The 17035-nt window shown below is 38.8% G+C and overlaps 2 protein-coding genes across 2 annotated transcripts in view; both read right to left on the minus strand.

Annotated features, from left to right (window-relative positions):
• Positions 1–1053: 1053 nt before the first annotated feature.
• ARPP19 (cAMP regulated phosphoprotein 19) lies at positions 1054–6878 on the minus strand. The gene is made up of 3 exons (XM_081964758.1): positions 6566–6878; positions 4691–4813; positions 1054–4211 (listed from the first exon to the last, which is right to left on the minus strand). Exons 1-3 carry the CDS (start codon positions 6608–6610, stop codon positions 4041–4043), a joined length of 339 nt encoding a protein of 112 aa, XP_081820884.1. The 5' UTR covers positions 6611–6878; the 3' UTR covers positions 1054–4040.
• A 2327-nt stretch (positions 6879–9205) lies between these two features.
• Positions 9206–17035, minus strand: part of ATOSA (atos homolog A) — a 29737-nt gene continuing 21907 nt past the window's right edge. Inside the window, exons 8-13 of the mRNA XM_081965046.1 lie at positions 16750–16829; positions 15798–15906; positions 15071–15229; positions 14580–14648; positions 12479–12678; positions 9206–9797 (exon numbers count right to left, since the gene is read on the minus strand). Of these exons, the coding sequence (XP_081821172.1) occupies positions 9644–9797; positions 12479–12678; positions 14580–14648; positions 15071–15229; positions 15798–15906; positions 16750–16829 (771 nt within the window). The 3' untranslated portion in view covers positions 9206–9643. The remainder of the gene's footprint in view (positions 9798–12478; positions 12679–14579; positions 14649–15070; positions 15230–15797; positions 15907–16749; positions 16830–17035) is intronic.

Genomic DNA, 17035 nt, shown 5'->3' on the forward strand with positions numbered 1-17035 from the left:
GTTGTGTGTTGACTATACGACATCCTCCTCCTTTCCCCAAGGCATAATTAGGCTGGTTTTTTTTACTCTGATGTTGGATGGCGTTGCCAACCTCTCAAAATTATGGTGTGGAGACACTGCAGCAGCCAGAAGTTTGCAAATAAAACTGGTGTGATCGTTGTGTAGATTCCATTAGGAGGGATGACGTTTGGATTTTTTTCTGCATTCTTTAAACTAGCAGACTTGAAGTACCTTGATTCAGAAATGGTTGTGGTATTAATACACCAGGAAGGGGAGCCACTTCTGACTTCCTGCCGACATCCCCATTGCTTGCTAGAAAGCTGGCAGAGAGGATCAGAAATAATCACATGACCAACAGGGATGCTGCAACCGCCAAAAGTCAGCACATAAAAGTGGGGTTGAAGAGTGTGGAAATTTCAATTCCACAGAAGTATCCGGTCCCAATTTTTAATGCGTTCTTTAAATTGGCAGACTTGAAGTACATTGATTTTAAAAAATTCCGGTACAACCATCTGGGCCAACTGGAGAGTAAAAACAGACTGGAGAATTTTACTAGCATAATTTAGATTAGCCCCCCCCCCCCCCCCAAAAAGTCAGTTTACAAATAGATTAACCAGGTGACTGGATTCTTAACAGAAACATGATAGCTACAGTGCTTTCCCTTAGTGTCATATTTTTATACTAAAGCTAATGACATTGCCCCCCCTTCCAACACATTTCCAAAAATTCTGAAACACTCATAAAAGTTTAGTAAGGTCTACCAAACCCCCATTTGTAAATGTTGGTTTACATTCAACTTGGCCGCCTTATCAACTGGAATAGATCCTATTCGTCTGGTTGCAAGTAGAAAGTATTTCTATTCAAAAAGTTAAAAGAACTAAGGTTATCTATGCAGGTGGAATTCAGCTTCTTCAGTTTACCAAAATTATGTCCGATACCAAAGTGTTACTGTATCTATAAAGAGGGTTTACTGCAGGAATTTGTCTGAAGAATCCATTCTGATGATTCTCAGATTGTTTTTCAGAATCAATTTTCATAAATGAATTGCATAGAAACAAGCCTATTAGTGTATTAAAATCAAATCATAACATTTAATACAATTTTTAGAAAAATAAGAACTGAGGTATATAGAGTTACAGTCAAGAACATTATAGGTTTAATATTGAATACATACTAGAAAACAAGCTTTTTCCTTAATATAAAATTAATTCCATGGAAACCAAATGTTTTTAGTCAGAATTAAGGGATTCAAGGCAGTTATTGTGGGTGGGTGTGGGGGAGGGGGTATCAGTAAAACACCAGACAAATGTTTCTACAGAGCAGTGAAAACTAATTGTATTTATTATGCATATTATACAGATTGAAAACTGTAGGGAGCAACTGAAATCCTCATCGCCTCAGGTTATGGAATGCATCAAAGAACTTATCAGAGCAGGCAATTCTTAATGTGGCCTCTGCATACACATGTTCACACACAGATTCTTGTGACAATGGGCAAAGTCGGTGGATAGAGCAGAAGCAGGGAAAATTTTATCACTTGACACACTATTACTGAGCCACTGGGGAGGAGTTTGGTGGCTTCCATCTATTTTGAATACAGACATCCTTGAGCATTACTAATCACTGCATAAAGCAGATAGTTAGGCTATAGTGCAGATCTCTGAAAAAGGTATCAAATGGTAAAACTCATATTATACAGTATATATACATACGTAACAGCTTTATCTTATTGAAATAAGCTGCAGCTTAGATGTCCGTTCTCTCTTCTGAGAAATTATTACTGATCAAACTATTTGTATCCTTAATAGAAGACCAACCTATCTTCAGTTGCTGAGGTTTTTTAAGAGACAGATTCATTATCAAAGCCGACTGGCACTGGAATAGATATTCTTACCATCGTTCAGCTCGTGTTATTCGTATCCTTAACATTTGTCCAGTCTTATCAATATAAAAATATAACTTGTAAGCAGGAGAATGGAATGTTTAGATTAACATAGTTTATATACCTCCTTATCCACCAAACCAATTCACCTTACTATAATCTGCAGCAATCTGTTAGGAAGTCATTTTAAGCTACTCAACAGGGTTGGCCTCTTATAAAGAAGGAACTGAATGTTTGTTAGAACTGCTTCCATTAAATTTGATGGAAAACATTCATATAAATGTTCTGAAATCAGATACTGGTTTCTCAATTCTATCCCTAACGAAGTAGCTTTCCTGTGCTGATTTTACTCTTCCCGACATTCAAATTCCAATACAACTGAGACATAAAATTGAAGCAGATTATAGCAGGAATAGATCTATGTCATTACTACTCAGAGACAAAAGAAAAAAATATAGCTTTAGGGAAGAAGTGACAAAATAGCCCTCCCAAATAAACCAGAAATTACAAATTATTCAATTCTGTCATCCATGCAGCTAACAGAGTGATTCGGATCAGTATAAAGTAACCTTTTAAAATTTGAGATGTAGCAAGGCTATGGCCCAATACCTTGAACAACGTTAATTTATTCTTTACTTTGTATGAATGTTGAATTTATTTATAAAAGAAGTGCAGCAGAAATTTATTACTTTCAGAGACTACCTTGGGAAAGATCCAGCTTCTATTGCCTAATAAGTCAAATATACAGAAAATCTTTCAGAATGAGAATGTCAAGTAAATCTGAGATTTTAAGACAGACAAAATAGTAATTTTGTTAATTTTTATGTGTATCGGTAGCCAATTATATCCAAGATACGATTGCTTTTAATATTTATAATATACAATGACAAAGCACTCTTATCTTACAAGACATCATAATTTTAGAACATATCAAATCTATCCAATACCATCTTTACTTATTAATCTAAAGAGAGTTTGTATTCTTTTTAAACTACTCCTAAAATAGCAGGTGCTGTTTTTATAACATTGGAGGCCTCTAGCAGCAGCACAGAAGTATCAATAATTTTATGATTTATAAACTTCTTGCATTTAACTTTAAAAAGAGATCTTCAAATGTGCTGAAGAAATACAGTAGTGCTGGAAGTCCCTATATAGGGTGATTAAAAGTAGCTTAATGTGTTTTAAGTTTAGTCCCTTGAAATAAATAGAACCTCGTTGTTCCAAATAAGCTGTTTTGTATATATAGAGGAAATATTTGTACTGAACATTGTATCAATTAACAGGAAAATGCATTGGTAAAGCTGATCTACCCATAGTGCTTCAACAGTTTCCAGATTTTAAGCATACAATATTACTTTTCACCAAGGAGGTTTTGATTCAAATAAGTATTATGGTTTTCCAAGAGACAGAATTTGTGCTTGCAGTTGGCACATTTTTAAAAGTGTAAAGTTAACGTATTTGCAAAAATTGTGCAAAACTATCTTATTTACAGACATGGCACAAAAGTGAATGCAGTCAATGCACATGCACACTTCATCCACTTTAAAAATGTGTTCTATGCTACAGGACCCAAAAGAATACCAGCTTCAACAGACAGTTGTCAATAAGCACAAAGTTTACAAGAATTACACCAAAATGAGCAAATATTGCTCAAGTAAAAAAATCTATTGTTAAAGCTGAAGTAGGTTTAAGGCCATTCAAGTTCAAGAGTAGATACACAAATTTAGTGAGAGCCCCATCGTTTTTAATACATGCTTTTTACCTTCTAGCAATTTACTGTCTAAAACCTCTACTTTTCAAAACCAAAACACAAGGGGGGGGAAAGGAACCGCCAGAACATTAAAAATTTTCAAACTTGCTTTGTCACTTGCTGGAACCAGCCCTACACTAGCAAACGGGTAATATGTACATTTTTCAAGTAGATTACTTTACATTGCTCTAAACAAAACATGTCCTTTTTAAAAAAAAAATCAGTGCATTGTTCTCAACTCGTCCAAGGACTACGCAATTCTTAATTGGACTCTTACAATAGCAGCACACGCTACCACTACCTGCCAAGCAGTCAGTCAATGACTTAGTGGAAACAAAAATGTGAGGAAAAAAAAACTTAAGGAAAGATTAAGGGAATAAGAAGTTTCATGCAGTTCTGCCAGCCTAGTCAGCCAGCCAGTTTGCTAGCAACAAGAGATGGTTTCCGTTGTGGAAGGTCCTGTGGAGTAGGAATGTGGTCACCTGTGACTTCAGTCTTATCAGGAGCCGCAGTAGGAAGCTGCTTGTTCTTCATCTTTGCTTTTGCCATATTGTAATCCCCCGAATCAAAGTACTTTTGCTGCAAGATAAATATATCAAGTGAAATGTAACAAAAATATAATGTCATTCCTCCAAGAATTACATACATGCTTCAGCATTTAGGCTAATTTAATCAAGTTGATGCATATGTAGAATAAAAGGCATAAATTGATCCTTATCTGGAAAAACTCACCAAATAGAGATAAAATGTGTCAAGATGGAGAATCCTGGTTTCGTTATCATTTGACAGTTAGAATTGCTTACAACATCCTGTTCACATTAATGAATAGGGTATGTAGCATTGCAATCACATGCCAAGAACGCATTCATTATGAACAGAATGCATGAAGTATCTCAAAAGGGGATCTACAGCATTCATTTGTATCCTTGAAGATAAATTAAATGTATTGTTTGAATGTTCTATATGCTATTATACCAGGATACAGATTTCAGTTTCAGAGCAAACAAAGATAAATTAAAACATTTCCCTTTATTATGTAGATTAGTTTTATATCTTACTCCTTTCTGAAGTCTCTTCCTCAAAAAATCCGAGCCCCCAGGCTTTTGGCCCAGATGAGGATATCTTGCTTTCAATTTTGCTTCTTCAGCTTTCTCAGGACTAATTACCTTATCTTCCATTTCCTAAAAATATAAGAAACTGGCATTTTATTACACGGTTTTGTGATTTCACAATTGATATCCTAATATTTTAAAAAGTATATAAGCCAATCGTACTTCATAATTGTTTCTTGGCTAAATAATGTAAGGGTTATGTTTGCAAATTTACAGAAACATAAAGACAAATTGCGCAACACATACATTGAACATACCGTCAACTTTGCAATACTGCAGTAGGTGTAAGATGCTACCCATGTAAACAAACCGGTAAGATCCCTACTTACAAGATTGCACTACAAGCCAACACAATCCAATCATTTTAATGCCAAGGTACTAAGTGTCTATGGAGATTCTCAGTCATCCAGGACATGGTTGTCCCAAAGGTGCTTTTTCAAGAGGCAACTGGACCTTCTGGTTTTTCTTTGAAGGCGTTTCTCTTCTCATCCAAGAAGCTTCTTCAGCTCTTGGAGCTAAAGAAGCTTCTTGGATGAGAAGTCAAACGTCTTCAAAGAAAAACCAGAAAGCCCAGTTGCCTCTTGAAAAAGCACCTTTGAGTCACGGTACTAAGTTATCTCCTTCATGTTTGTTCTATTTTCAACACTTTCTGCTCTTTCTTTATGGACTGAAACACGTTCAGTCCTGGGACCAACCAATGGTCATATAAAGGCCTGGAAACTAAAATATATGAAAAAGGGTTGCAGGATTTCGATTTGGCTAGTCAAGGGAAAAGAAAGATTAGGGGGGACATGATAGCAGTATTCCAGTATTTAAGAGCTTGCCACAAAGAAGAGGGGGTCAACTTATTTTCCAAAGAGGGCAGGACAAGAAACAATGGATGGAAACTAATCAAGGAGAGAAGCAACCTGGAAGTAAGGATCAACTCCTAACAAGGAAGACAATTAATCAATGGAACAGCTTTGCCTCCAGAAATTGTGTATGCTCCCTCACTCGGAGGTGTTTAAGAAGAGACTGGACAGCCACCTATCTGAAATGGCCTAAGGGTCTCCTGCTTGAGCAGGGGGCTGGACTAGAAGACCTCCAAGGTCCCTTCCAGTTCTACTCTTGATTCCAAACCCAGCTTTCATCCTTAAGGCTATTAAACACAAGGCAGAGATCTACCTAAAGCCCAAATTTCGGGGATAGGATGGATGGGCTACCTTGAATCGCAGAAGGCCGCTGGGCACAGCCTGAATATCCGATCATCACTCCTTAATTTTTCTTGGGGGGGGAGGGGAGGGGGCTGCGCATGAGAGCCCGATGATGTCAGAATCCCCGCCTCGCCTGCTGCAATCAGACGCCCCCGGCGCCCGCAGCCACGGGGGGGGGGGGGACGGACACACCCACCGGGGGCTCCTGGGAAACCCCTCCCGCTTTTGGGGGGGTGTGGAAAGGATCCAATTCGGAGTTATTCCACCGTCGTGGAGAGATGGGGGGGGGGAGCTAAACCCGCAGAAGCTTGCCTGGCCGCGTGGGTGGGTGTCCCCCTCTCTCACACTTTCTCGCGGGGGCGTGAGAGAAAATCGCGCCACGCGGGTGGGGGAAAACTTGCAGACCCCACTGTGTGGGGGGGAGGGGGAGAACAGGAGGGGCGTTTTTTTCCCATACACACGAATTCCCTCCCCGCCGGATAGGCCTCTCCCGGGCCTCGGCGGGAGTCCCCTCACGTCCATGGTCGGCGGAGACCGGAGAGACGGCCGTTCCTCCCTCGCCCGCTGGAAGTTTTTCTCCTCCTGTCTTTGCCGCCGCTCTTTCCCGAGCGTCCTTCTTGCCTCTCACCTTCTGCTCCTCTGCCGAAGCGGGCTCCAGGTTCTCCGCAGACATGGCGCCCAGACAACCGGGATGCCAGGAACCACCCCTCCCCGGGCGAGAAAGGCCTGGAAAGCGAAGCGCCAACCACCGCCTGCGGCCGCTGGTACCTTCCCCCTCCTCAGACACACAGCCGCTCACAAGATGGCCGACGGCGAAGACGGCGAGCCGGCAGGGCCAAACTTCCTCTTTCGGCTCGAAAGAGCAAAATGAGCGCGAGCCACACACCAAGCCAAGAGAAGGCGCGGAGGGCGACTGGCTCCTTGCGCGAGCTTGGCTGTTAGGCTGCGCGCGTCATCGCTCACGTCACTGGGAGTGAATACCGAGGCATTCTGGGAGTTGAAGTTCTGGAGGAGATGCCCTTATTTGTCCCACTGGAGATGTAGAGAGGAGCGTTTAAGGCTGCAGTAAAGCAGTTGAGACGTTTCAAAGCGCTTTCTCACGAGTAGAGATATACGGGATTGCGGCCTTGAGCCGTGTCTTTCCGCGATTCCAGAAAGATCTCGTTGGTGTAACAATGGGATCTATGTCTGTGCACTTGGAAATGTTTGAATCTGGAAACTGAGGATGAAAAAATGGGAAATCGACAAAGGATAAATTGGATTGCTAACTGGCCTTGCTTCTAAATTAACCTAACATTAAGTAATATTAAAGAAGTGACCTTGCATTTTAAGGCAATTCTCACTCTGCTTACTCATCTGTTGGACTTTTTTAAAATGACTGAGTGAATTTGACTGACAGCAAATTTCTAAGCCATCTTTCTAGTTTCAGTACCCAAAGGGACTGAAGATTGGATCTGAAGCATTTATATGTTTAGATGTTTCATATTCAAATGCATGCCAAGAAATTTCAGTAATTATTTAATTACTCTAAAGCTCTATATTAGTAAGAAGGTAAGATTTGTATAGTGAATAAGCCTAATTTGTTTTGTTACATACTTTTTGTAAAAGGATTTTGTATCCAAATAAGCAAGGGGGGAAAACCAAAACTTTGGTTGGAACAAAGACAAAGAATCCTTCCCAGAGACTATTTTTTATTTTTCAGACTTGCAAAGGAACTAAGTTTGTTGGGGATAAAACACTTTGCTTAACCAAGGGTGGGTTGTTGTTGTTGTTCTTGTTGTTTTGCTTAACACTGTATTTTGGGATTGAATAACAAAGGAGAAATATAAGCAATATAAGAATGATGCTTCTCTTAAATTCTAATTCTTTCAGATACTAATCACATTAAGAGAATACTCTGAAGCAGCGTTTCTCAACCTAATCTTGCGAAGCGTCTTCTCCGGTAACATTGTACTGCAAACTAGGGCATACAAAACCTTTGCATAGTTTGTTGCCTGGAATCCACACTGTATATCGGATATTAACACAATTGAGGGGTCCAGAGGTATTTCACGAGAAGAGTACTTCACTCCTCTGCTCACAACAGAATCCCTTATGCCACCAGGATTGAAATTTTGGGCTTGGAGAACCTAGAATTATTCTGCCTTCATTCTGACCTAAGCATAGTACATAAAATTATCTGGTACAACGTCCTAAATGTCAATGACTATTTCAGCTTCAACCGCAATAATACACAAGGACAAAATAGATACAAACTCAAGGTAAACAGCTCCAAACTCGATTGCAGAAAACAGAGTGGCCTGGAATGCACTACCTGACTCCATTGTTACATCCCCAAACCCCCATAATTTCAACCTAAGACTGTCTACTGTTGACCTCACTCCATTCCTAAGAGGTCCGTAAAAGGGAGCGTGCATAAGAATACCAGCGTGCTTACCGTCCCTGTCCTACTGTCTCCACTTATTCATACCCATTTACTGTGTTCATATTTACGTTTACACTAATAATACGTATCTTTTATATGTTTGACAAACTAAATAAAATAAACAAACGAACCTTGGCAACTTGAAGATGTGTGGACTTCAACTCCCAGAATTCCCTAGGGTGACTAGCAAATTCTGGGAGTTGAAGTTCACCTCTTCCAAGTTGCTAAGCTTGAGAAACACAGCTCCAACAAGTATTCTTCCATTACAACAGCTGTACTAACACATGGCATGGGAAGTTCTTTTGCAATTATTTTATACTGCAATAAAAGAATTCACTTTCTAGAACCAACCGTGGAACATAAAAAGGGGAGGTGGCCCTCCATCCATTGAGCACAAAGACTATCTCAAAATAAAGCCAGAATTCAAATATAGCTGCTTTCACATATATTTACAATATAAATATGACTTTGTTTTCACAGTACATCTTAAAAAAAAAAAAAAACCTGTAGTCTGAGAAAGTCAGGCATGGGACAGCAGTGTAATGTCAAATGTGGGGTATTAGGATAAAGTGACATGCTTGAGGAGAAACCTTTAAAGAAGAAAGGAAGTGCTAATTATGAGTCGACTTAACCACGAGTAATCAAAACATTTTTCTTTTGGTAGTATGATTTTGTGTTCATCATGGAAACTAAGCATGGAAAGAAATGAGCAATGGAAAAGACACACACGATCCTCCTTCTGTCCCCACATCCTCTGCATAGTATAATATAACAGAAGTTCAAAATCCCATCTTTTATTCTAAGCGTGTTAGGAGTCACTGAAAAACACATCACGCATCAAAGTAAAGGTTCTGTATATATTTCAAGATTTCAATATTAATGTCAAAAATATGTAGTATGATTTTACATCGGATTTGTGCTACATTAGAACAGTAAAGACAAACATCACTTAAGTGAAAGGAACATTAAATATTAAATAGCCCAAAAAATAAAAAATAAGGTGTAAACACTAAACTAATTTGGGACTCTGCTATTGCAACACATCCAATGAAGTGGTTTAAAACGAGTATAAAAAAAGGTTACGACTAAGTGTGTTCCAGTCTATTCAGAATACACAAAGCTCATTCTAAAAACTTTTCTGAATTGGTCCAAGAGGTTCTGACTCCCATCTGACCATCCTTCTCACTACCTCCGTGATTCAGGTTTTGCACAGGATATTTTATTGTTTTGTCTTGAATAATAATCTGGTCATTGAGGAAATAGTTTCACGGTTGTGTTTTGCTAACACCGGGGTGAAAACTGAGGATTCATTGGAGATTCAGTGTAAGATTTGAGTTCGTATGCAGCGCCACTGTCCACTTCCATAGATTTTCGGGAAAACAGAAGTCTTACGTCTCTGTAGAGGTAGATCTTTCCAGACTTGGAACTCTGGAACCTGGGAAAGGAACAGGTAACTGATAAATGATCACATAACAACAATCATTGTCTTACAAGACTGAAGTCCTACATGAACCTAAGTAAAAAATTAGCAGTATTTCTACCTAGGAATCTAGTGAGTCTCCATACATGTGATCTTTTTTTCAAAAAAAATATTTTATTTCGCATTACAGTTCTGCCAATATCGTCAGGTTTCATGAGTTCTTTGGCATCCCAACTGCAGTTCCCGTTTGCAATAATGACAGTGTGAACCTGTACAAAAGTGACTTATTGTTTCTCAGTTCATTTATTTGGTGCTTGCTTCCCAACGTGTGGGTCACAGTGGCTCAATGACTAAGACACTGAGCTTGTCGATCAGAAAGGTCGGCAGTTTGGCAGTTGGAATCCCTAGCGCCGTGTAATGGAGTGAGCTCCCATTACTTGTCCAAGCTTCTGCCAACTTAGCAGTTTGAAAGCATGTAAAAAATGCAAATAGAAAAATATGGACCACCTTTGGTGGGAAGGTCACAGCTTCCATTCCTCAATGCCAATGCCTTTGGCATTGAGTGAATGCCGGCCACATGACCCTGGAGACGTCTTTGGACAGTGCTGCTCCTTGGCTTTGAAACAGAGATGAGCACCGTCCCCTAGAGTCAGGAACGACTAGCACATATGTGCGAGGGGAACCTTTACCTTTCCCAACGTTCAAAGTTATTTGAAATAAGAACAAATTTAACTAGTGATTGCGACTTTGGAAATTTTTATATTCAGGCAAAGCACCCTAACCCTAAGCACCCATTAATGTTTATATCTCAAAACAGCATCCCTTATTTTTTTCTACTGGACCGCTCTGAACTGTCTATAGCAAAAAAAAAAATGTAAAAGTTTTTATTTTTAGACAGACAAAGACAAACAAAACATAAAACATTAAACCCTCTTCAATTACATACATCATGTCTTTTGGTTACAAGGCTTTTGTGCATCCTTTCCATAGTACCCACTTTCAATTGTATATAAAATCACAGATTATTCATCTAGTATATATGTATACATTATTATCATTGTACATTGTTTGTTTAGCTTTAACTATTATTCCTTCATTTTCAAACAAAATGTTCCAGGTATTGGATTCATTATATTATAATGTTTCATTACATCATCCTGAATCTATTCAATAATAATGTACCTTTGTAATATATTCTATATTATTCTATTATTCTTATATTCTTATTATGAAAATTCTCCAACATCTTTCATTTCCATGTTTTTTTAACTACTGATGAAATAAATCCCACACCTTATAAAACGGTTCATCTTCTGGTTCTCTAATTTCAAATATCAATTTACTCATTTCAGCACATTCCATTATTTTCTGAATAACTTCCTCCTGCATTGGTATTTTCTCATTTTTCCAATTTTTAGCAAATACATTTCTAGCTGCTGTTAACATGTTTACAATCAAATATTTCAATTCTCTATTGTATATTTTCGGTAATATTCCCAATAAAAAACTGTCTATAGCAATTTTGAAGAACTTTCAGTCCAGATGCAAGTATACCCTAAATTAATGTCTGGCCATTTAGCTTATTTTACAGAAGCTGGTTTAGACATTCAAGAGATCCAATGAGTCCACATGAAGAGCTGCATTATTGACCTCTTGTGTGTTGCAAGACAACTTTATAAATAGTAAATGTCAGCTTTAGTCTGGTTCAAATGTTTTTGCTGATCACCATTTCCTAAGGTAGGTTCACCACAGCAGCGTGACAAATTAGTGCCTCCCAGGATATTCAGCCATTAAATAGTTGACTGTTCCAAGACTTATTTTCTTTTGGAGAGGATGTCTGTGATTTTAACTGCTAAACCTGAGTTGCTTAGTTTTAAGTTTCAAATTAATTCAAATTGTTCAAATAAGGAGGAAAAGAAAATCTCCCAAACCAAATCGATGCGATCTATCTGTTTTAATTGATGGGTGAACGCAACAGCATTCCCAATCAGGTCCTTGTTTCAAAAGATGCCCCCTTGCTACTTAAAATTAGCGGGTTCCTAAATTAGTTGGAAAAGGGCTAGTTAATGTGTGCCCAGCAACATACACAGTCCCTAAATTCCCTTAAAGGCCCCTTTTATTTTATTTGTGATTTATTTATTTGTAAAATTTATTGGCTGCCCATCTGAACACAAGATCACTCTGGGTGGCTTACAATCTTAACTCTAACCCAATCTTAATCTTATAACAGAGAATAACAGACTAACAGAGTTGGAAGGGACCTTATAGTCCAGAGGTGTCAAACTCACAGTATCACGGCATCGTATGATGTATCACAATTTTTTTCCTCTTCACTAAGCCAGGGCGTGGGCATGACTAGCACGTGACACATCCAGCCCTCAGCCCACGAGTTTGACACCTCTGTTTTAGTCCAACCTCCTGCTCAGGAAGGTTTTCTAATTTCACTAATGGTATAAGGTTTCCTTTTCCCCAAATAGCAGGAAATGTGCTGTCACTTGTCCTGACATCTGACAAGTGACAGCACATTTCCTGCTATTTGGGGAAAACCATCGTGCAAGTATTATCACTGTTTAAAAGCAAAAAACACAACCCTGCCAGCCATCTTCAGTGCAGCCCCCTCCTGTCATGCCTTGGAGCCCTCCAAAGGTCATGCCAGATGGCATCTCAGAACTTTGTTTCCTCAGCCACGTTCTCACCTCAGATGAATGAGGTAGCGTAATAGTCTCTCTTCAGTATGTCTAGTATTTTGTTGAATAATGCTTTTTCTTGTTTCTCGCTTCACAGGGACAGAAAAAGTTCTTTGCCGCAGGAATGTCTGGTGATTGGCAGGCATCTCTCGTAAGTCATAGATCACCACAAACATCTTCACCACAGTCTTGTTAGGATTAAATAAGGTCTAGAGGAGAGAAAAGAATGGCCTTATTTGAGGATTCATTGAAATCGCTAAAGCAGATTAAAACGAATGGAATATATTTAGAAAGATGGATCCATGTTATCTCCTCCAGAAAATTTGTTCACCCAGTGTTGCCAAGATGGAGGAATCTGTGGTTTTGGCCAACCCTAATCTAACACCAGATGCTCAGTTTTCTCACTGGTGTTTCTTAAGCTGCAAAAATTAATTTTAACATGTTATTCCCTCTTCCAGTGCTGTGTTTGGACAGATACACTTATTTAAAGCCACTGGTCAACACTTCTCTTATGTACATTTTAATTTTATCAAGTACTGTTCCAATTAGAAATCAATTTTAACAACCTCTGAGACTGAAGGGGGGAAAAAAACACTTCATTTCAATGGCCAAGCTTGGTTTTATAGCTTACTGTTCATAATTTCCTGTTTTGTTTTAGGATGGTATTGCAAAGAATTAAATATTTTGATTAGAGAGGTAGGAATAATGTAATGATTTGTAGCAAAACCAAAAGATTCCTATAAGCACCCCAAAAACTATTAAATGTATCATGACACCAACTTTCATGAATTAAAGACTATCTACAGGGCTTTAGCCTGAATAAAACTGACTAACCCACATCTCTATGGTTGGGGGAAAACAAGATTCAAAAGGAAATGAAATGCTGAAGATGCAGACATCTAACAATGGCATATTACTGCCATTTACAAGGATGCAGTTGTAAATGTGACACAGACACTCTTGCATTAGTGAGCTGATTAACTCATGTAAGTGTGATAAAAAATCTTTGCCTTGACTTAATCATTGCTTAGTAGAATTGATTCTATTAGGAATCACACTTTACAAAATCTCTGTATTTTGCAAACGGATTAATTTCTCGATAGGAAACTAATCATCTCCTTTGAACTTATCTTTAGCCGATTTGTAGTAAGGACTAAGAACATTTAGAGCCTCTATCACCAAGCAGAATTCCAGCTTTCACAGAAATGAGCCCTATCCTCAAAGGGAAAAAATAGTGTAGAGAGGTTTCTTACACTTAACCTGAAGCAGTGTGACCTCTGCAATTAACCACGTCTCTTCGCAACACTATCTCCCTATTTCTCAATTAGTCTAAATTGACTTCTGTAGGGTCAGAAGTGTACTTCTTCACCTAAAACAATGAAACACAGCATCAGATAATTTTCACTCTCCTTGTCAAGTTTTTTTTCATAAGCAAATGTTTAGCGCTATGATGCAACAAAGCTTTACCAAAGCAATCATATGACCTTCTAATTAACAAACTAAAGTACGGGCGTGAAAATTGAACGTACAGCTGACTCAAAAGGGATTTCATCAGTTGTGGCTCCTCAAATTGGACAGTTGCATCATGTGACATGCCACAAGAATTTGTCCTGGGCCTTCTGTTTTTGAATATTTTTGTTTATGAGAAATATAATGAACAAGGAACACATTAAAACAGTTTTTATTAATGGGAGGTTATCCAGAAAGCAATTAAGATCAGAACACTAGAAACTAAGCCCCTGAAAGAAACTGAAGGATCTGGTAAGTTTAGCCTGAAGCAAAGTTGATTGAAGAGGGATAGGATGTAAGCCTTCAGCTACCTAAAAGCGCCACAAAATGGATGAGACTTGTTTTCTTTCTCTGCAATTTGCAAGATACTGGATTTCAACCAGAAGAAGGCAAATTTCAGCTGAACTTTAATGGTCTGAATGATTGAATGCTGGAACCTCTTACACAAAGAGGTGGTACCCTCCCTTCAGTAGCTGTGTTCGAGCAAAAACTAGCCACCCCTCCACCCAAGATGCCTCAATTTGGATTCCTGCATTGAGCAAGGAGTTAAGACTCCATAGCTCATGAACTCAATGTAATTATCTGCCACGCGGATACGTACCACTTGTATTGTTCCTGAAGGAGGTACCCGATAACCCCTTTTACCAAGGGACTCTAAAGCGATTACACCCTGAGAGGGAAAGGAGAAGAAAACAAGAAGCGTAAGGTTACAACTAGCATGTGGACGTAAGAATTAGCACATCAAAGTAATTAATTTACAAATTTATACCCGAGAGAAATTGTTAATGTGTTTTTGCCTAGTCTCGACATTCAAGGAGGCAATTAGAAGCATTTCAGGGCTGTGTGGTGTCTTTTATTGGAGTTATGGAGCAATATTGGATCGGAAGGGCAATATCTGTGCAGCTTTTCTCAAGATTCATGTGGCAGCCATGTGAAACATGTAGAAGATGCTTCGAATATAGAAGGGTCTCCTGCCTGAGCAGGGGGTTGGACCAGAAGACCTCCAGGGTCCCTTCCAACTCCCTTATGCCCTTAAGATGTTAAAAGTTACACAACATACATTTTCTACATACAGAACACTGACACATTTACCATATACGGAGAGGGCGCGTTGTCCTCGGAAACGCTGTAAAAAGAAACTTCAACGGGAAGAGTCATGTGAGTTGGACAGAAAAGTCCACTTGCTCCCACTTCAGCTGTGAAGCCGCCTACAATGCCCAGCGGATCTAAGCGATAGTTCAGTACAGATTCCTGAAAGGACAAAGGCAACATTGACAAACGCTTATAGATAGTTATGATTTTATTGGGACAAATGTATGCCCTTCCTTTCCCTCCATCTGGAAGATTACTACCCACTGGGGTAAAACCACATGCGTGGCTGTTAGAAGCATCTCAAAGTCTGAACTGGAAATACGATCCTAAGAATCAAGTCTTGATTTGCATTTGAAAATGGAGAGAGAGAAGGAACAAAAGGGAACTCTTGAAAGAATTTGGAAAGAGCAGAAGTCTTCGGCTCCCAAAACTTCCCCTGCCAGTGTGCTTAAAAATGCCAAGGTTGTTGGTCAAAAGGAAGTTCCCAGCGCTGACTTAATTCTTCTGGCTCAGGGCTGGCCAATCCAACTGGCAATGGCTTTCAAAAGTCTCAGGAAGAAGCTATTGGTAGGACTGGGTTCTTTTAACTGAAGATCATCTGCCTGAACTTGGCACATTCTCCATGCAAGCAAACCGTTGTATTAATGAGGTAAGTTTTGGCTCATCTTATATATAGAACACAGAAAACAGCCAGTTTGTCAGTTATGAAAAGAAAGATGCAAGTTACCTCAAAGTTTCCAAGAAGGCTAAGACTTGTAACAGATGGTGCACTGGAATTTAGGAGTGCTTTCTCATGGATGTCAGAATTGTTCTCTTTGCTTATATATCTTTGTGGACTAGAAAAAAAAATACAGAGGTCAAAGATTCTTCCTCCATTCATGTGCATTCCAGTAATTTGCTTTTAAGACACACAGGCCTCAAATGCTTAGGCTTTGAAGTAAAAGGAATGTACACAACTTCAATACTAATAAGGCCCTCTCTAAAGAAATCTAACGTAGCAGTGACAGACACAACTAAGTCTGCTTTGTCTTATTGATTAGATTACCAGTGATAATCACGTCAAATCACGGAGTCTGGGCACTGCAACATCTATCAATAATAAATTAAAACGTTATGGAAGCAATTTCTTCTGCTGTCACATTGCGATGTGATATGGTGGAGGAATCCAAGAAACTCGCATCACTGATGACTGAACATTTGTGAACCCTTTAATGTGTTCAATAAAATATAACCCCCTATAATATACTGGGTTACAACATTTTATGAAAACCAGATCATGTTGTAGTCTCTAATAATGTATGGTTACACATAGTTCTAAAAGTGTTTGTTGGCAATTTTAAGATATGTAGGCTACAACTGCCAGAATTTTCCAGCCAGCACGGGACTCCTGGGAATTGAAGTCCATGTATCTTAAAGTAGCCAAGTTTGGAAAACACTATTTTAGAACTACAGTATGTGCAACCATGCATTATTAGAGACTACAACATGATCTGGTTTCCATAAACAAACACCTAGTACAAAGTTGTGGGTCATATTTTATTGAGCATACTGTCAATATTCACCATCTTTACTCCTCTTTCTGAATTGCTCCAATTCATTCACCCTTTTTCCAAAATATTAATTTGCTCCAAGCATATTTTAGAATATACAAATGTTAGAAAACATATTTCAAAAAATACCTTTTGGAGGACAAACATTTCAGACGCAATAATGATGCATCAAGATCAAAGCATCCTGTCTGTGTTTTTCTTTCAGGAACCTGCAAAGATAGGAACACAGTTTATGTTTTTGTATTCTAAGGCAGAGTCTGAAATTTTAGTGCACACAGCATTTGTGATAACGATTAAAATTAAACAACGAGACTAACACCAATTGGCTGGATGAGGCAATGTTCCCAGATAGGAGAACTGGGGCTTTCAAAAAATAACTTAAAGGCTAAATACATTGGGTTGCTTTCACCATTTG

This window comes from Natrix helvetica (assembly GCF_964273705.1).
Source record: "Natrix helvetica genome assembly, chromosome: 12".
NCBI classification, from domain to species: domain Eukaryota; kingdom Metazoa; phylum Chordata; class Lepidosauria; order Squamata; family Natricidae; genus Natrix; species Natrix helvetica.

What these genes read in the sequence shown, in the direction of transcription:
- ARPP19 (XM_081964758.1), bottom strand. Translation starts at nt 6,610, where the DNA reads ATGTCTGCGGAGAACCTGGAGCCCGCTTCGGCAGAGGAGCAGAAG. An exon ending in CTTCGGCAGAGGAGCAGAAG is followed by an intron (nt 4,814 to 6,565) that starts GTGAGAGGCAAG and finishes TTATATTTTTAG; the next exon opens with GAAATGGAAGATAAGGTAAT. An exon ending in GGAAGAGACTTCAGAAAGGA is followed by an intron (nt 4,212 to 4,690) that starts GTAAGATATAAA and finishes TTTATCTTGCAG; the next exon opens with CAAAAGTACTTTGATTCGGG.